We start from the raw sequence: 20,990 nt of genomic DNA, 5'->3' as shown, positions 1-20,990 counted from the left end.
ATGTTTTTAACGTAGGGGTGATTCTGTGAATGGCCATCAGTAAGCCCTGCTCATGGATTAAAAATATATGATCAAAATAATAATTATTGCTTTTCAAGACAATAAAATTCAGGATGTTACCTGTAAATGTCATTTAGCATCTTGTAAAATTCACTTTTCCTCAATGTGTTGAGGACCACCACCCTCATGCTTTAATTATAATAGTTAAGAGCAAACTATACTTTATTACAAAACACATTGGGGTAGAGTTGACTTTATTTCCTAACTTCTTTCATGCCGCACTTAGCAATATTCCAGCTATATGGCAGCAACATGTAAATAATTGAGTCGGGACCAGATAATCCAGTGATCAACATCATGAGCATCAATCTACAACTGGGATACAATGACATGTCAACCATGCTCTCATTGGTTGCCTTTTGTGTCAAATATGAGTTGCACATGACTAATTTTGATGCGAGTCTTCAAAGGTCCCATGTGTTGCTAACTAAAATAATGACAGTGTATTAATGTAGCACTTCCATTTTTTTGTGTCAATGGACGCACAACTGTAAAGACTGCTGTGCATACTCTGTACATCTCTACAGCACTCTCTCATTACAAATCACACTCACCTAGCACGGCAAGGGAACACTGGTATTGCTGGCCGATACAAGCTCATATACACAAATCATACACAGCATTCTTAACATTTTTCATTCCATCAACACAAACATATTGAAGTCTGTTCTCACAAAAACAATGTTCCCTTGCTACGCCATGTGTGTGTGTGGGATATCGGAGTGTGTTCCGATGTCTGGGTTTGATTCCTGTCCTAGATCACACACACCATCATTATTTGATCAGCATTCTAGAGGTCAATAACGAGGCATACAGCTTTATGGACAACATCTGGTATATTGTATACAGTGGCATGTCAGTGTAGATCTTTATAATGCTGGAGTGAGTGAGTGAGTGAGTGAGTGAGTGAGTGAGTGAGTGAGTGAGTGAGTGAGTGAGTTTAGTTTCATGCCACACTCAGCAATAGACAATCCAGTGATAACAGCAGGAGTAGCAATCTGTGCAATTGGGAACCAATGACGTGACAGTCAAGTCAGCGAGTCTGACCACCCAATCCATATTAGTCGCCTCTTACAACAAGCATAGTTGCCTTTTGTGGCAAGCATGGGTTGCTGAAGACCTATTCTACCCCAAATCTTCACAGATCTTTACAAGGTTGCAAGAATTAGTGTAAGAATCTACAAGAAAACATCACACTATGCAATGAACAAGAAATTGTTATCCATTAAGTTATATTCCTGATTATTACATCTGCAGGTGAGACTGGTTATTCAGCACCTGTTGCTTACATGTGCATCCTGAATATTCACATGTATTACACAAGGCTTAAGAACGATACATGAGATTGTGTAAGTCTTGCTGGTCTATTGTATCTATGCTTCCAGATGGTTCTTTTGTTTATGAAAATGGATAATTAACCTCAGAGCTAATTCTTAGATTTTGTAGCATAGAAGGCTGTCAAGCTGGTAGTAATACTGTGTAGGAGTACTGTTATTTACACCATCAGGTGTGTGGCTGTCTTACCTGATGATATTGTTGTGTACGGCCCCAAGGTGTAGGGGTAGAAAACTCTCAGCATGGATACAACCTCCCAGTCCAGATGCAGATCTGTCAGCACTGTGGTATACAGACTCAACAGGTTTGCTACACTCTGTTGGAGGGCTGATGTGCTCCTCTCACCTCCCACTGCAGAGTAAAATGAGTAGTTGACATGTTCTCATAATACTAGATGTCTCATCTATGATACCAACTAACTCAATATATGTACAATATATTCCAGTAGTTATGTCAAATACTGAAACAGGATACATTTTCAAACATTAACAAGAGTCACCATCATGGTACATTTTGTGGGTTTAAATCCCAGGTTTACCCTTACTGCAAACAGTTCAGGGAAATGTACATGCCCTGTGTCTCTATCACTATCAGTGTCTTCACTGATGTGACTGTGCAGCCATATTGAAAAAGATCCTCAGCTTTAACTGACTTGTCATAACAAGTCCAAGGGTAATTTGAAGGAATACCGAGGTGTATCACACCCTCATCTAGCCAACATAATATGTATGTTGACAAGGTGATTAGTTAAAACATTGCAACAAAAATATCATGATTTCATAGCATGTCTACATAATGGTAAGCTGTTAAAATCAGAGATGGGTCTCAATTTGTCAGTGTTCCACAGTTTAACTATTCCCATATTAACACAGATCAATGACTGTGAGATCTGCTAGTATCTGCTAAGGTGAGGCATTCCATGAAGCCAAAAGATTCTTTGTGAAGCCTATAATCTAAGGGAGATAACCACGTACTGAACACTTTCCTACATTACACAGGCTGTTTGGAACGTTACTTTTATCTTACCTATTGTTGCCTTTGAGGAGAAGAAGTGGTTTTCTGTATTATTGAAACAATAATCCACACATATTTTTGTTCGGTCATCTTGAAGTATGGATTTGCTTCCATCTGCAACATTGTAAAATATTATAAATGATTTCATAGTTAATTATAACAACTTCCAGAAACACAAATTCTGGGAGTCTGCTTATTGGGATATCAAGATGGGTGTCTTTGTGATCAATCAGAATCACCACGTCACACTGGTTCAGGGAGGACTGTGAAATGTGCCTGTGTGTATCGGCCATCATTTTCACCACTATAAACCTCTTTGATCCAGGGAAGTGGAGTAAACAGCAAATGGGGCGGGAGTGTTTAGAAATCTGGGCCTAGATTTTCAAAGCTCTCTTAGAGCTACGTTAATGTTAATGTATGGCACTTACGACTAGCTTAGAGTTAACACAGCTTTGAAAATCTAAGTCCTGGACTGTCTGAACAGTCATGCACCATCTAGGTCTGAACAGTCATGCACCAGAAGCCAGCGTTGGTTGGGGAGGTCAGTTACTATTGGATAAGGCGTATTATTCAACTGTATCCTGTATCCACTGACAGTCCAGTCCTGACAACATAAGACCCAAGTGTAAGGGTCAGTCTTGTCTCAGACTGGGAGGAAGTGTAGCAATGTGGACAGCTAGATGCAGCTCTGCTAAAGACACATATCCAGATAGGACAGAGGTCAGCCTGTTGACATGGGTTCATGTAACTACACAGACAGAACAACTAACTCAGTGCCCCTCCATGCAGCCTGGACACCAACAACATATTTGGAGTCTGACTCATGATAAAACCCATGACAGACAGAAACCTCTTAAAGTTTTTGGATGCTATGAAGGTCAGAGAGAAGTAAGTAAGCAGTGTGGCATCTGCTCTGCCGAGGTTGATAAGGGCTAGAAACTAGGTAGTGTGCCTCACACACGCAACATGGAACCATACTGCAACATTCCTGGTCCTTGCACCTAGCTAAATGATAAGGCTATGCTGCCATTCCTCTATGAGATGTAGATGGCAGAGTGCACCATTGATGGGCTAAGTTGAAATATGTCACTTGAGTATGTGTAACATAAAATATAGTGAGTGAGCTTAGTTTTAATGCCATTTTTAGCAATGTTCCAGCAATATCATAGCAGGGCACACCAGAAATATGGGGAATCAAACACAGGTCTTCAGCATGACAAGCAGATGCTTTAACCATTAGGCCACCCCACACATGGGAAAAAAGTCAAAATAATTGCTAAACACAAGCACTATATGTAACAAAGAACATGTACTGAAATCAGTACCCTATTTCATAAGTGCAAGGTGTATGAAATACAGTTGGTACAGTGTGTATAGTTACCTGAGAGGAGAGCTGTCCCTGTGTGTGCTTGAACTTGCCACTCCACCACCGCGTCCCGCGGCAGACTGGGAACCACCACACACTCCAGCATCGGTTTATGGTCACTTCCCTCCTCCCCATACTTTTGCTCCTGGAATAAACATTATAAGTCTACTGTGACATCTGCCTTATTCTTATTATCTACGTCAGCTTTGTTGTGAGACTAAAAAAGTTGACTTTTTAACTGAGTGTTTTGCCTAATTTGGAAATTGAATATTCACATGTATTACACAAGGCTTAAGAACGATACCTGAGATTGTGTAAGTCTTGCTGGTCTATTGTATCTATGCTTCCAGATGGTTCTTTTGTTTATGAAAATGGATAATTAACCTCAGAGCTAATTCTTAGATTTTGTAGCATAGAAGGCTGTCAAGCTACTGTGACATCTGCCTTATTCTTATTATCTACGTCAGCTTTGTTGTGAGACTAAAAAAACTGACTTTTTAACTGAGTGTTTTGCCTAATTTGGAAAAGGTCTGAGTGTAGAATATGTTCCATCCAAGTAAACAAAATGACAAAATACACACAGAATCGATTGACTCTAACTGTACGTAGGCCGTCAGTGACAGTTATCAACACAGCGCACTACTGTTCTGACAGTGCAGACCATTTGGACACATGAAATTTTGAAGTTAAGGAGTTTCAGTACAACATCTCTGTCACTGACTATTGAGATAGATCTTAACAGACACAGACGGTTAATCCACTCATTACTTGTGTTTTGCTGACAGCCTGTCTCCACTCTCTCCTTGCTATGGGAATGAAGTCTGTTGATGTGACATAGCAGATGGCATTTGTTACATGGGACAGTCTGCATCCAGGATGCATTGCTGCGAGAACTCTTCTGACATGGCGGAGGGAAAGTCGACACTCGGGCACAATTCCACCTCGGATGATGGTCATGGAGGCTGGACAAAGGGCGATCTGACCAGCCACAGATATTCTGTTGTGTACCTGAAAAAACACAGACCTTGAACAGAAATTCTCATGCGACATCCAGGACGGACGCCAGTTTGAATCTCTGTTTCCCAAAAGTATCTTTCTTGATATACATCACTTCTACCTTTCCTCCAACATAAAGCTGTCGCGCCATGATGTACAGTAAAACGTACAAACACCTGCACTTTTACGATACTATGATCATCTAAACATCTATTCTGTCTATTCCGCATTCTGGCATGACGTTCCAGTCCCAACAAGCAATTTTACCTGTAATTAACAATGTCTAAACTGGCCTGGGTATGAGCAGTCCAATCAAGGACCCATAATTCTATACACTAATTAATGCTCTTGCCATGCTAGACAACCTGGAAGTAGTGATTGCATGGGGAATAAAACACTCCTCATGGATCAAGGCATTATAGAGATTGACAAGTGTACATGTCAATCATGTTGGAAAATGACCATCACTGTCTAATGTGGCACCCTGTATGAATGAACATTTTATTTCGGTCCCTTGAGGTGCCGGTTCTGACAAGTTTCACTGTAACTGGAATCCAGTGCAAATCAAGTTCACTCACCCACTCAAGGACTGTCAAAGTGTAACAATTTCAGTTACAAGAGAGAGTACATGAACTTAGTCTACTGGTTCAGATGACAAGAGAGAGTACATGGACTCAGTCTACTGGTTCTGATGACGAGAGAGTACATGAAGTCAGTCTATTGGCTCTGATGACAAGAGAGAGTACATGAAGTCAGTCTAGTGGTTCTGATGACCCGTGAAGGTCCTGGGGAATAGGCCTTCAGCAACCCATGCTTGCCATAAAAGGCGACTATGCTTGTAGTAAGAGGCGACTAACCGGATTGGGTGGTCAGGCTCGCTGACTTGGTTGACGCAAGTCATCAGTTCCCAATTGCGCAGATGCTCATGTTGTTGATCACTGGATTGTCTGGTCCAGACTCGATTATTTACAGACTGCCGCCATATAGCTGTAATATTGCTGAGTGCAGCGTAAAACTAAACTCACTCACTCACTCACTAGTGGTTCTGATGACAAGAGAGCATACATGAGCTTAGTCTATAGGTTCTGATGACAAGAGAGAGTACATGGACTCAGTCTATTGGTTCTGATGACAAGAGAGCGTACATGAAGTCAGTCTATTGGTTCTGATGACAAGAGAGCATACATGAAGTCAATCTATTGGTTCTGATGACAAGAGAGCTTACATGAAGTCAATCTAGTGGACCTGATGACAAGAGAGAGTACATGAAGTCAGTCTAGTGGACCTGATGACAAGAGAGCTTACATGAAGTCAGTCTGTTGGTTCTGATGACAAGAGAGTTTACATAGTCTATTGGTTCTGATGACAAGAGAGAGTACATGAAGTCAGTCAAAAGGTTCTGATGACAAGAGAGTGTACATAGACTCGGTCTGTTGGTTCTGATGACAAGACAAGAGAACATGGAATAAGGTCATTGGTTTCAGGAGTTACAAAGGACATGAGAAGGCACATGGTACTAGTTCTATTAACATCAAAAGGTAAACAGGACCATTATATTAGTTTTGATGACAGTGAGTGACTGTGGTTTTATGCCACACTTAACATTATTTCAGCAATATTACGGTGAGACACCAGAAATAGGTTTCACATGGTGTACCCATGTGGGAAATCGTAACCCGGGTCTGCGGTGTGAGGAGTGAACACTTTAACCACTAGGTTACCCCAGGTATTAATGACAACTGGAGGTAGATATATCATAAGTTACAAGCAGAGCCAAGTGATACGTAACTGAACGTACGAAACTAAACATACAAAACTAAAAATAATCTCTCCAGCTTTGGCTGGATGTATTGCATGTATATATTCAATGCAAATTTTATTCAAAGTTTTCAACTTAAGTATCACTGTGTTTAATAATGTAGGTTTTACAAACTGTTTTGTGATCTGTAGCTTCTCCCAATGGGACTGATACATACATGAACTGCCTGACTGTAAGGACCGATGTTTGCTGATGCCCAGTGTGAGATGCTCTGAACATGCATGGTGTCCTTGACATCACCATCTCCATCAACAACACATCCTTGACAGTCAAGAATCAGAGCAGCATTCACCGGATTAGGTGTCTGGACACACACCCTTGGCAACATAAACTGAGAGTTAGGCAAATGAAACAAGCATCTCTGAAAAGATAACCCTTGAGAAGATAAACAGAGAGTTAGGCAATTGAAACACACTCTTCTGAGAATATAGACAAACATTTAGGCTTCTGAACACTCACCCTTGAGATAGAGAGATAGTCAGGCAAAGGAACATCAATCCGTGTAAAGATAAACTGACAGACATGGAATCTGAACACAGATCCTTGTGAAGATAAATTGACAGGCATCTGAACATTGATTCCTTGGGAAGATTAAGTGACAATTAGGCATCTGAACACTAAGGATCTGAATTAGCATATTTAGCATCTGGACACAAACAGTGGACGTGAAATGAATCAGGCCACCAAGGATCTAATGCCCAATTTTGTGAATGAGATTTATAAAGGTTCTGCCATCCTGTTTTATTGTGCCACAATAATGAATGATCTCAGTGGAATAAATCAAAAAAGCATTAACTGACCTGACTGGGGGGTTGATGGTAAAGTAGGTTTTGTACACAGAGTTAACTCGGGCAAAGTTGGCCATGTTTTGGACATACAGACACACAGACACCAGGTCAGCCATGCTCTTTCCAAGTTTCTCAACAGTCTCTGCAATTTAGAAATGGTAATAAAAAACCCATTGGGCTGTACTTGGCAGAAAGTTCTCCAGCTTAAACCTGAATTAATGATCCCTCCTTCCTCAGCTGAGAAATGACCTCACCCTTCAGTTTGTTCATGATTTTTCGAGTGGCCTCTTCTATACAGTCTCCATCAGTTGCCAATGCAACCAGACCGGTGATATAAAACCACTTCTGACATACATATGTCTGAACCTCAATATTGTCTGAAATACAAAAATGAATGCTGGTTACCAACAATATGCAGTCGAACTAAAAAAAAAAATCGTTTGGAGAGGGAGATGTCCAGTTAACTGGATCAAACAAGCAAAATGTGAAAATTAAGTGAAAGCTAAAAGGGAAAATTGTTTCATGTACATATATCAACAAGAGTCATCAGAAGATGACATATCCCCCCAGACCCCACATATTTGAAAGGACAAATCATCTGACAACTACTTGATGTTTTCATAGATTAAGTTTGAATCGTTTCCATGGTCATGAAAAATATAAATGCCATATATCTGTTAACAGCAAAAAGCACCACTTCAAGATATGTCTTATCTATCTGCCAAGATCTGTTGAAAGATATGAAATGGTTTTCGAGTTGAGCTCTGGAAACGAAGCATATCCCTCCATTTTGTGACTAAGTAAGTATTGTTTCAATGGAAACCAGAAAAAAAGAAAATGCCAGAACACTGTAAATAGCAAAAAGCACCACTTTGTCATCTGTCTCAAATATCTGCCACGTTTTGCTGTAAGATATTGAATAGTTTTCGAGTTGTGCTCCGGAAATGAAGTCCATCCCTCCATTTTGAGACTACATCAGAATCATTTCCATGGAAAGTGGGAAAATGATAAATCACAAAAATCTGAAAATAGCAAAAGGCACCAGTTTAGGGTCTCCCCTACATATCTGTAAAGTTTTGCAGAAAGAGAGTTTGGAGGTTTTTGAGTTGTGCCGCGGAAACCAAGCCAGTCCCTACATTTTGAGTCTAAGTCCGTAACATTTCCTTGGAAACCCATGAAATTATAAATCACAAAAACCTATACATAGCAAAAGGCACCACTTTCATTCTGATTGATGTATCTACAAAGTTTTGCTGAAAAACATTGAACGGTTTTTGAGTTCTGCTCCCGAAACGAAGCCCACCCCACCATTAGACGAACACCAAAACATTCCATGAAAAAACAAAAAACATAAAAATGCCAAAACTCTGCAAATAGCAAAAGGCAAAACTATAGGTTGAGATTATTATATCTATCAAGTTTGGTCTAAAAATACTGAACGGTTTCTGAGTTATGCTCCAGAAACATAATGATGGACAGACGGACGAGGTGTTGACTATATCCCCCCACATTACATGCCGGGGGGATAAAAATGTAAATCCATGCCAAAAACTCACTATTTTGCCAATTGTATATTCTTCTTTTAATTTTATAGATGAATTTCTTGCCCTGAAAACATGTTCAACTTATGCTGTCTGCAGAAAGTAAACTTCTGGACGGGATCACATGATTTAGATCATATCGTAAGCTATTTTTAACTTGAATCGCGACAAATAGTAGGGGTCGATTTATAAGTGTTATATACAGAACAATTACAGTGTAGTTAACCATAATTCTCCTTAACATGTGTTTTGATTACTGATGAGATCTCCTCACACCCACCAAGTCCTAATTAACAACCTGAGTGACATACATACCTAGTGTTTTGATGGGTAATTTATCAACTGACATCAAATGCCTTCCGAGAAATTAAGAATGAATACACTTAGTCATGAGGAATCAGTATTGATGTGACACATACACAAGCACGTGTGCACAGATCTTCCCGTCCGGATAACATTTCAGTGGAAATCTGTAGGAATGGTTTTAAAATTCACTGTTCAGGTCCGGAAGTGCTGGGTCCAGTTAAGTGAGTACAATTACTAAACGTAAGTTTCGTTTTACATAAAAATCACCCGGAAGGCGGAATTTCCAGATATGCAAGGTCCGAGTAAATGGGGTTACACTGTATATGTAACAGGTAATAACACTGATTACTTTATACACAGTGTCCATGTAATATTATACATTTATTGTTGATCCTGCTGATTGAACTCAACAGCAAACGAGCAGGGGAGGTAACTGCTCTGCTGTACAATGGCTGACAGCATGATGTCAGACCACCATTCATATCTGCCTTTTGGTATTTCAGCACTGGAAATGGTAAGATTTGAATGAGTAACTGTCCCACTGTATCATGATGCTATTTCGCTGAAACCAATGTGACTCATTTAGTGTTACAAATATGACTATCCAATGACATTTCAAACCACCTACCTTTAATACTGTCTGTTGATTGCTTGTTTATTTGAGATGGACTGAGGGGTATTTCTGAAAACTCTTTTCTCTCTTCCTCTGTGAAGAGCTCTGATAAAAGGTCACAACCATGGATCATTGGCAAGGAATGAAGATACTCCCTTTCAGACTGTCCCTTGAAAAACAAACCTGACATATTGATGAAGAAACCAAAATGAAAACTTACAATGAAATGCTCACAATGTTATATATTACTGACTTTAATACAACACATTGAAGACATTAGTCAAGTGCTATGAGCGTATCGATTGTTGAGTTGGAGGTTGTATAAATGAACAAATTATAATTATTAGACAATCCAAACTGGACAACTGGCCTTGAAGAAGGTGGTAATGGTGCCAGTAAACAGATTCATCCTATAACAAGCAGATCCTGCATATTAAGGGAGGTAACTATGCACGCAAGTAGCAGCTTTCTGAGCACCCTGGCTTTTGTACCTGCTTGAACTTGGAAACTTTAGGTTTGTTTTGAGGCCATAATATTTAAGGTTCAGGGTGAAAGACACGTTTCAGGCCCTCTAGTCTGAGATGAGTGTTTTACCAAACAAGGTTTATCTTCGAGGTGGATTTTCTTCAGATTGAGGTAGCCGACTGGTGCAAATGCATCTTCAGAATGAATGACAGTTTCAGCCTGATCTCTGAAATACAGAATATTGGAAATTTTAACTATAAATTGTGTATTAAAATACTTATCTGATCTCATGTTATGCATCTCTCTTCTTCGACCCAGTGTGGAAACGTGCTGTCAGCTAAGTTGAATCAAATCTACTTGGCCTCTAACCACCCGACCCCTACCCCTGCAATAGACGCCTGTCAATCATCCTGTACGCGCAGCCGATCACATGACGTCCTGTACTTGTCATTCTCTTCTTGGAGCTCCAAGTAATCTGTGATGCTGGGAAAGAAGGGCGGGCATCCATTGCGTGAGATAGGATAAGTATCTATTTATAGATAAAATTTCCAAATTTTTAAACTTATCCTATCTCACGTTATGCATTATCCCACAGTTGGCTGGAGGGCCGCAGATTACCCTCTGACACACTGCACAGGCGAGGATGCATTCCACAAGGAGGCCAAGAGTAGCACCAACTATCAATATGCTACTCCTTACTTGTGATGGGTTGCTTCAGAAACCCTTTGGCTTACATCACACAAAAACTCTAGGGAGTGGACGCTCCCAAGTAAATGTTTATTCAGCCGCAACTTTTTGCTAAGCAAAAGGACGCAGTTTGGCAAGGAATTAATACTGCTACCCCGAGATTTATCAGGAGACCCTAGAGATCTGGCACTTCCCTGCTTCGAAACTACCCCCCACAGACACACGCTGGACGGCAGTGAAAGGAGGAGTAGCCCGGATGCTCAACTACTTTAATGTTCGGTACCAATCTCCCTACTTACCAAGGTCAGGAAGGACCTAGGAGCGAACGCTTCAAAAACAGTTAGGTAATCAGAATTCAACGCTTCACTGACATGATGGCTCAGAGAGTAGAGGTCAATTAGCAGTGTGTCAGCCATGGGTTTGACAGTGCACCATGCCCTAGTTCCCTAGGTGAGAACAATCTAGCCCATTTGAACAAAGTACATACAATATGGATAACATCGATGTCGTTTATTATGTACATAGCAAGACCTAGAACACGGAAATGATTATCTGCGTGGACGGGTCGACAACACCTGCTGCGCCAGGGCCAATGGACCAAAATGATGAAGGCCTTCGATGTCCGTGACAGATACATCCCATAGGTAATGAGTGGCAAACACAGTATCTGACTTCCAAAAGCAATCTTCCATAATGGCTTGCAGTGAACAGTTCCTATGAAGCGCCATGGTGGAAGCGAACGCATGTGTCTCATGAGGCTTTGCGGACGAAGATGGTGGCAACTTCACAAAGGCGTACACTTGCAGAATCATGGATCTCAACCAGAAAGCCAAGGTTGTATGTGATACTTCTGCTTTGGAAACCGTGGAAAGCGGGAAGAAGAGCGTCTTGCATAGTCTCCGGTGGTCCTTAGAGGAAGCTAAGTATATCCTCTATGCCCGAACTGGGCACAAGGATAAATCTTCAGTGTCTTCTGGACGCAGGATAGATGACAGCGGAGGAATACTGAAGGTATGGTCCGGCTGTCCCGGTAACTGGTTCTTGGCAAGGAAATCCCTCCTTAAGCCAAGAACACTCTAGCATGTCGAGACCTTTCAAAGCATACCCGCAAAACATCCAATGCATGCAACTTGGAATATAGGCGCAGCTGTAGCCAAGGCCAAATGGAAGAAGGTCAATGGTTCATATTCATTCGATGTAAGATGAGCCTAGACAACGGACAAATCCCAAGCCAGGGGTCAAAACTTCTGTGATTGATCCTCGAAGTTACACGATCTAAAGAGAGACTGGAGCTCTGGGACAGTAGACAACTTTACGCCACTGCAATAACTGTGTTAAGTGCGGCTAAGTAGGTAGATAACATAGCACCCTCCAACTTCCTAGTAGACTGTAGGTGTTGAAGATACTCTGCAACCATCTGTGGCGATGCTGTCGTGGGAGACATAATGCCCTTCCCTCTGCGCTACGACCCGAAATTCTTCCACTTGTCATAAAGTGACCTCGTGGATGTACGATGTGCTGTAGTGATAACAGTAGTGACACTTTTAGAATAACCCTTGGCTGTTAATAACTGATGCAAATGCGCCAAACGTGAAGATGGAACATTAGTGGAGACCAGTGTAGTTGATCAGAGTACGAATGCACCTGTAGATCTGACTGCACGGGAAGTGGCACTGGAACTGGATCAGCCAGCTCTCGAAGATCTACGAAGCAACTATGGTGAAAACGTGTAAGTGTTCAGACCGTCCCACGGAATTGCGAGGATGTCTAGTCCCCAGGCTAACGGATCTGAAATCAGAGACACAAACAGCGGTAGTTGATAATTGAATCTGGTAGTGAACAGGTCTATAGTCGACTCCGTCGACGGAAGGCAAACAGCCCTGAACACCTCTGGATGCAGCTTCCATTCCGTTGGGGACGGACGCTTCGGACGTGGCAGAGAGTCAGCGATGACATTCTTACCACTGGAATGTGATTGGCTCGAACCGCTATGCATAATGAGTCTAACAGGTTGAAAAACTGTTGAGTCCACCTCAGAAGTTGGGTCGACACCATCAATCCCAACCGACTGATGTACCAAACGACCGCTGCATTGTCCGACCTTATCATGAGAGGCAAACCTCTTAGTTGCTCTCACCAATGAGTGATCGCCAAAATTACTGCCCCGAGTTCCAAGACATTGATGTGGCACACGCGATCTGTGGGAGACCACTGCCCTGCCACTTGCTGATCGAGAATGTGAGCTCCCCACCCATGTAGTGACACATCCACATACAGGTGGTGAAACAGCACCAACGGCTCTAAACAAACTCCACCGCAAACGTTCGATTCTTGCATCCACCATAGTGGATGAGAATGAAGCTCCCTGGGTAACATGATCAATGTGGTATGATATGAGGAGCAAGAAACATTTGGAATGGTCAAAGCTGAAGTTGACCCCTGAAAGTGAGAGCCTGAGCAGACGACAGTAACCCCAAAAGCTCCTGCCATTGCTGGAGCATCCTGGGCTGGGACAAGGCTAGGGGAATCAGATGTAACATCTTGTCGAACCTCTCCCTCAGCACAAAAAATTTGCTGACCTGAGTGTTGAATACCCCTGATGAACTGCAGACGGCATGTACGGATCAGTTCCGACTTCTTTAGATTCACCAACCAGCCTAAGTGGCGAAGCAGCCGCATCACAAACTCCATGTGAAGAAGACCCCTGTAGCAGAATGCCAGCGTCGTTCCGAACATGGATGCAATCGTCTATGTTAGCCTCAAACACAATCCCCCTGGGATGCAGAAATTTGGTGCTCGGCCTCATCACCCGTGTAAATAGCCACATGGGCCGAATTCCCAATGAGCCATTGGTAGTGAATGCCCTGGAATATGAATTTGTCGGGCAAATCGGAATGTGCAAGTAGGCATCCTGCAAATCGAAGCTGACCATAAAATCTCCCAGTTTGATGATAGTCTTGAGCAACGCTACAGACACTATTCGAAAGGGCCGCATTGAACCCATACTGATGTCAAGAGAGCGGCGCTTCAGAATACAGCCCCGCACTGGAGCGATATGGTTGAGGAAGCAATGAACCGAGACTGGCCTGTTGTAGTGGAAGTGCCGCTTTAAAGTGAACCGCCAAATCGACCATAAGTGGTTGAGTAAGCGCTGCATCCAAATGAATCTGTTGTTGAGAGCGCATCACTTCAGAGTGAATCGAAGCGTTTGTGTGAAGTGGATGGGAAAACGCCAATGCGATTCCACCCCTACCACTTAAGTGAATCACTGAATCGGACTCAATTGGCTGAGCTGCAACTACATTGTGATCATGAGTGGTAGACCGAATCACTAGAGGGTTGGTGAGTCAATGGATTGGTCGCGTGAATCGATGAATACTGTGGTATCATCAGAATAGACGCCGGACGCAATGAAGGTTGTGGTTGTGATAAAACCACTATACGTTTTGGTGACGACAATTCACCAACATCCCGCGAGGCCTCCAAATTCCTAGGACAAAACAATCCTCTCAAATTCTCACTCAGTCAGAGGCCTCATTCAAAAAACTTCATCTGCTGATTTCGAAGACGACCATCTGGCAACTAATTTGTGTTGTTCTTTCCTCCGCTTTTAGGAGCAGATTGCCCATCTTCTGCTCACCAACGATCTCTATCAGATGACCGTCTATTAGCTACCTGCCAATACAGAGAAAACTCGTCGTCTAACCCTTCGCAATACGTACATCTGCTAGACCTATTACAAATGCCTATGCAATCCACACATAAGTTGTGATGGTCTGCCGCTGAAAGGTTTCTATTACACTGACCGCAATGCCTGACTTCATTATAAAAGTAGTCATCCGTAGACGTACTACGCTGTAATAGTAGTTTGTCAGTGATCCACTCAAGCAGTGAGCATGTATCAACCGCATCCAACTTCCATCAGAACTCAAAGAACCATCAGACGACAGAGACGGTGTAGCCGATCGCCAAAGTCTAGCCAACTCATGAGACGCTGTAGTCTGTGACATAGTTACAGGCAACGAGACGGGAGTCACCGGATCCGGACGTCGAAGCGCCGCAACAACTTGCAATACAAATCATTACAAGTCCATGGGCTGTGACATAACTGCTTCTGATTCCAGAACCCATGAAACTGGTAAGCTAGGCGCAGCAGTCGAATGCGGTACATCATACGTTGCTCCCGTAACACCTGAATACCCTGTCGAACAGTTAACTAAAGGTGCAATCACCGCTGAGGTAAGCACATGTGGAAGTGACATAGAAATAAGAGGTGCACTCCCGCACCCCACACTCACAAAACCACTTCCACTCAACCCAGCATGTTGAGTCACTACCCTGTGAATCGGCACGGAAGCGAAACCACTCTGAGGAATCGAAGCGGTGATTCCACTCGGCACACCCATAAACAAAGTACTACTTGCCATCGGTGAATCGAAACACGCCAATGCACTGGAACGAATCAGTTGGGGAATTACTGGAGTACGATTGACACAAAATAGCGCTGAATCATGCTGGTGAATAAACTTTGCCCCAGAACAGGTTGTCGATTCACCCACCTTAGGTTAGATGAACGCTGTCGCATTGCGAATCGCCACATCAATTCAAAGAAGGTTGAGCGAATGCCACATCATGTTATTGAAACCCTTCCCCGTGAATCAAATCGCTACCACGCAGAGGATAACGCTCTCAAACGATTCTCTTTGTCCGACTCACTCAAACGCTCTGGGATGTCACGATCTCGTGTAGCTGATCGAAGCACATTCAAGGCGGTAAAAGAATGCTGATCTATCTGCTGAATCCACGAGTGATCCGTAATCGTAATGACCGACATCAGGCAGGAAACAACGTCTGGTGATTGAGAAAGCACTACCATATGTGGTGGTGACAAAACTACACTACCATCCCTTAAACTCCCGGAAGTCAACGGACAAAATAACCGCCTGAGATCCTCACTAAGATAAGAATCCGATGCATACACAAACTACATCTAGATGACCTCCCACACTAGCCAATACTGTCTACACAAGAATTGTGTGGATCTGCCCATGAAAACTTGCAGTTACATTCACCACAAGGCTTGCGTTTTAGAAGCATTCTTCTCTTTGGAAAACCCATCATCAATCACTAAATCAAGCTATCAATTCTCTTGCAAAACAACACGTCCAGCCTGTGGTGCGACAAAAAAGAGAATGACAAGTAGAGGACCGTGATCGGCTGCGCATACAGGATGATTGACAGTCGTCTATTGCAGGAGCAGAGGTCGGATGGTCAGAGGCCAAATAGATTTGATTCAACTTAGCTGACAGCACTTTTCCACACTGGGTCGAAGAGAGGAACAGTGAGATAGGATGAGTTTAAAAATTACTCCAATACAGGATCAAGTGTGACAATGGGAAACCATTTACTTCACAAACTGATTCCGATTGGTTTTTGATGTGATTACCCATCCAATCAGTGCTGACCTAGCAAGTGCGGTGTTCGAGTAGCCTAGTGGTTACAGTGTTCACTCGTCATGCTAAAGACCCAGGTTTGATTCCCCACGTGGGTACAATTTGTGAAGCCAATTTCAGTCATCCTCCGCTGTGTTTTTGCCGGAATATTGCTATAAGCAGCATAAAACTATAGACAGTCACTGTTCAAATACATCTTAAACATAGTCACAATATGTGAGTTTTCATTTAAATATAGAATGTAACATTCTTGATGAAAGTTACGTTACTTTTTAATCCCATGGAATATTACTTCTGGAAACACATTCTTTGATTAAAGAACTGTTCATCACTTGTGCAGGGTCTGCCGTAAGTAAAAAAAAAACAACATATTCTTCAAACTGAATTCAACAGAAAATGCAAGTCAAAGTTGCACTTTTTATGCTGAACATGAATATTATTATATCATTAAGATGCAATAAAGATCACTAAAGAACAGGAAACCCACAAAAGGTCTATCCCTCTGTAAGACTATGATTCAAGGTCCTCACACAACTAGCTTCTTCTTGAACATGGGGCAATCAAGGGTGAAGGTCTCAAACTCGCCTCCCTCTCCACAGACGTGGAGGCCATAGTCACTTTCCTGGAAAACAAGGCCCAGCTTATATAGATAGGCATCGCTCCATAGGGTAACAACACACACCACATACAGATAAATGGACCTTAGACATACACCAGGTTAGGAAAGACAGACAATCCCAACATCCGAGACCTGTGAATTTTGTGGTTGATGGGTTAAACGTCAAGTCGGGTCGGGTTTAGCAAACTAATGACATATAAATATATAATGATTATGACCTTTTGGAATACAGCCAAAGGATACTAGAAAAATCAAACAGATAAAATTATCACAAACGAAATTTAGGGGATAATACTGTTTACTTAAGAACATATCAGACTTGTGTGAAGACTAGTTCTGTAATGCTGTAACCAGATGACTCCACTAGGAGAGATTTAACCGTCCAAGCTGCGTGTGTGCATATTAAGTGATAGCTTAAAATAAAAGAAACCAGTTTTAAGTCTTGAAATAGTGTATCATTTATATTTGGAGGAAAGGCTAGATTCTGGCATTACTGGTAAAAAATTTGACCAGCCAGTCCTTTGGACAGGTTAGATTTTCTACATCTTTCCTACACTGTAAACACGTGAAACATTTACCAGTGGACACAATCCTTGTTAGTTCCACGCTATGAACATGGTGCACCATGATAAACAAAAAAGTACAGTTTATAACAGAGGAGTTACCATGGTTACTGTTGTGGCCTTACCATTTTCAGCATGTGTGGGTAAATGTCAGCTAAAGACTTCCCCAGGTGCTTCTGTGGATCTAAGCCTGGAACAATACATCAGTATTGTAAAACTAGCTAAAGCCTGTATCTCCTCTATGCTGGAACTAAAGTTATAATATATTCATTACATTGTAACAAACAGTGTAACAAACAGTGGCGCCTGATTTTACCCAGTGTTCGAAACACCTGCCTCCAGATTGCATGCAACAGGTTATTTTCAACGCAGACTGCCAGATTCTCAAATTCACCTGCCTGATGGCTGAGTTAGAATTTAGACACGTATATGAAGATATTCATCATATTTCAGGATAATATATCATTATCAATTCAGTCTCAAATCTGAAATAAACAGTTAATTCTTTTCTTGAGGTTTTTTTGGGAAAATTTACAAGTTTTAATTTAATCACACTAAGTAAATTAGTATTTTTTGTGGCCAGGTACATTTTGGTCACATTTGGCAAGCATCTAAGCAGACATCTGGTCGGCTTGAAATTTCGGGGAGTTTCATACCCTTCTGTACCACAAAACAATAACCAAACACTGACAGACAAACTGTGCAAAGTGAGATATATTGATGGCTAGAACTAGAGTCAAGCACTTACACTATATCATCATAAGAATGGTCTATCTGTGACAAATCTGGAGAAAGGATGAAGGAGACATTTACTCACCTAGTGCTGCAACTTTGATGATAATAGACTCTACATGACAGTCAATCATTTCCTTCATAAGCTCTTTCTGATTTCGTCTCCACAGGAACCCAAGTGATGTCAGACCCAGCCTCTGGCAGCTGTCATTACAAATGCATTATACTTTCTTTGTGACAAATTAGTACAGTAACTTATGAGCCGGATATGTTAAGCATAGTTTCACAAGAAGGAAGAATTGCCTTATACTTGACTTACACATTCTCCACTCGCACCCTCTGATAGTCAGACAAAATGGCACCCACAGACACACCCTCAATACAAGTTTCAGTCTGAAAGAAAAAAAAATAACATTAAGTTGTAAACATTAACCATAGCAGAATATCTTAAGAAAATGGAATAGTAAACAAATTTAAACAGTCCATCATGAATTAGCTTCAGCTTGTTTTCGTGTTTTGATGTGAGACAATCAGCAATATGTGCCCATAAAATCAATGGATAATAGCTTGATCACCACTCTATGCCATCTAAGTATGATGACTCACGAAAAGTTAACTCTCAGTGCCTGACCACTGAATTCATATTTCAGTTGGATCTAAAGAAAACAGAAAGATAAGTAAATATTGCAGCTGAAGTTGCATAAACACTGCAAACATACTGTGGGGAAAAAGTAAGGGATCACATGAAAGCATGTTTTTTCCTTTACATTTTTCAAAGTTTCTCCACAAGGCATGTGATACACAAGCTTCTGTATACCTTATATAAATAAGGAAACACTGTTGCTTTCAACTGACCCCTTATTTTTTTCCCTCAGTATATATACCTTCACTGTTTTAAGAAGTTCGTATAGGTCCTCCACCTCATCATCAGTTGTAGGGGAGTAGTATTTGCCAATCTGCTTGGAGGAGCCTTCTATGACCCTCCTGTAGAGAGGGAGGGACATGGCCTCGGCATACATTTCCACTGCATGGTGGCCCACAGTCTGGTACATGTAACTGTCCAGCTCATCTACACAAACAGAGCACTTACATCGTGTGACCATACATAGTTGCTTTTGATTGACTTGTGTAAATGAACTCATGGAATATCAAATGTTTGTGCTCTTCTCCATGGAGGAATTCAAACAAATACAAGAATATTTGTAAATTATCATTATCATTAACATCATCACTATTATTTTACAAAGAAAAAACATGATGATTGATTCTGTCATTGTGGTGTACTGTTATCTGAAACTGACTTGGGTACATGGAACAGCATGGAAGTACATAATGACAATTTATGTCTGTCAGACTTTACTGGGAACATTTGAGTGTTTGTTCTACATGTATATTCATATTACATTTAATACATTCATGAGTAGGGGCGGCGGGGATGCCTAGTGGTTAAAGCATCTGTTCATCACCTGAAGACCGCGGATCCATTCCCTAAATGAACACATTATAATTTGCATGGGTGCAATGTGTGAAGCCCATTTCTGGTGTCCCCTGCTGTGATATTGCTAAAAGTGGCGTAAATTCATACTCACTCACACCCAAATAAGTAAGAACTTGCATTTAATGTGTGTGCATGCGTGCGTGATTGCGTGGTGCATGTGTGTGTGTTCAGATGGTTGGCCTGTAAGGACAGTACTGAGTACCTCTGTCCTGAGGTTGCAGGTTAGCAAGAGCTATGATGTCATGTCCTTCCGATACACACTGCATCATGTTGTAGCAGCTGTCCTTTCCTCCACTATAAACACATTAACAACTGTTGAATTTCCAAGGATTGGTAAAATGATAGATAAAGTCGAATTGAAGTAAAACAAAAATACACAAACATGCAAATAAAACTAAGATATATTTCTAAAGGAAAATATATGTAGGGAACTGTGATTATTAATAACTCATAGGGATTGCTAGTTTCTTCCCGGTAAAAGCCACAGTCTGTCATACCCAAATGACAGTTTCCAGCATAGCTGTCATGGCATATGGTAAATGTATGAGATGGTAACATTTCTAGAGGCGGATTCTTTCATCTCTATGCAATCAAATATACTGCCAAAATTCCTCTGAGTGTTCCATCTAACAGACAGGTTGCACAAGAGATGAATGATCTATCTTCTGATATGAATGTCCGTCTTTTAAGCTCACGTTTTTCAAAAGAAAGATTTCAGTACAACATGAGCATCGATCAGGCATTTATGATTTGGGATGTGTCAACCGAGTCTGACCACACGATCCCGTTAGCTGCCTCTTATGACGAGCGTGAGTTGCCGAAGAAAACTTCTAACACGGATCTTCGCTTGTCGGAACATTCATGAACTGTATGTGTGATTACATACAAATATCGACGTGCTAGAATGTCAATCAAAGAAGTAGACTGTTGTTCGACAATTACGCTATTTGTATCGGAACAACAACCTTGTTTAGAGCGCGTACGAAAGTATAAATATGTGACAGGTGACAGACTGTAACGTGTCATGTGCTACAACCTGATAAGTGCTACGACTTTCATTGTGATCGGTGGTAAAACCCTGATCGCGCAGTCATCAACCTTAAAATCAAAACACTGCCATGTGTTTGTACCGGAA

General features: G+C 41.6%; 2 protein-coding genes across 2 annotated transcripts in view; both read right to left on the bottom strand.

Annotated features, from left to right (window-relative positions):
- LOC137294674 (alpha-soluble NSF attachment protein-like) overlaps positions 1-20,990 on the bottom strand; it is a 282,044-nt gene that overhangs the window by 233,113 nt on the left and 27,941 nt on the right. The window lies entirely within an intron of this gene.
- LOC137295080 (uncharacterized) overlaps positions 1-20,990 on the bottom strand; it is a 23,713-nt gene extending 2,723 nt beyond the window's left edge. The window contains exons 1-16 of the mRNA XM_067826361.1: positions 20,892-20,990; positions 20,058-20,149; positions 19,242-19,426; positions 18,677-18,750; positions 18,443-18,561; positions 17,751-17,815; positions 16,974-17,065; positions 10,433-10,529; positions 9,854-10,007; positions 7,633-7,755; positions 7,391-7,520; positions 6,748-6,907; positions 4,544-4,783; positions 3,791-3,920; positions 2,422-2,523; positions 1,585-1,746 (exon numbers count right to left, since the gene is read on the bottom strand). Coding sequence (XP_067682462.1) covers positions 1,585-1,746; positions 2,422-2,523; positions 3,791-3,920; positions 4,544-4,783; positions 6,748-6,907; positions 7,391-7,520; positions 7,633-7,755; positions 9,854-10,007; positions 10,433-10,529; positions 16,974-17,065; positions 17,751-17,815; positions 18,443-18,561; positions 18,677-18,750; positions 19,242-19,426; positions 20,058-20,149; positions 20,892-20,914 — 1,948 coding nt within the window. The 5' untranslated portion in view covers positions 20,915-20,990. The remainder of the gene's footprint in view (positions 1-1,584; positions 1,747-2,421; positions 2,524-3,790; positions 3,921-4,543; positions 4,784-6,747; positions 6,908-7,390; positions 7,521-7,632; positions 7,756-9,853; positions 10,008-10,432; positions 10,530-16,973; positions 17,066-17,750; positions 17,816-18,442; positions 18,562-18,676; positions 18,751-19,241; positions 19,427-20,057; positions 20,150-20,891) is intronic.

This window comes from Haliotis asinina, chromosome 8 (genome assembly GCF_037392515.1).
Source record: "Haliotis asinina isolate JCU_RB_2024 chromosome 8, JCU_Hal_asi_v2, whole genome shotgun sequence".
Taxonomy (NCBI): Eukaryota; Metazoa; Mollusca; class Gastropoda; order Lepetellida; family Haliotidae; genus Haliotis; species Haliotis asinina.
This window is presented reverse-complemented; position numbering and strand designations above follow the sequence as displayed.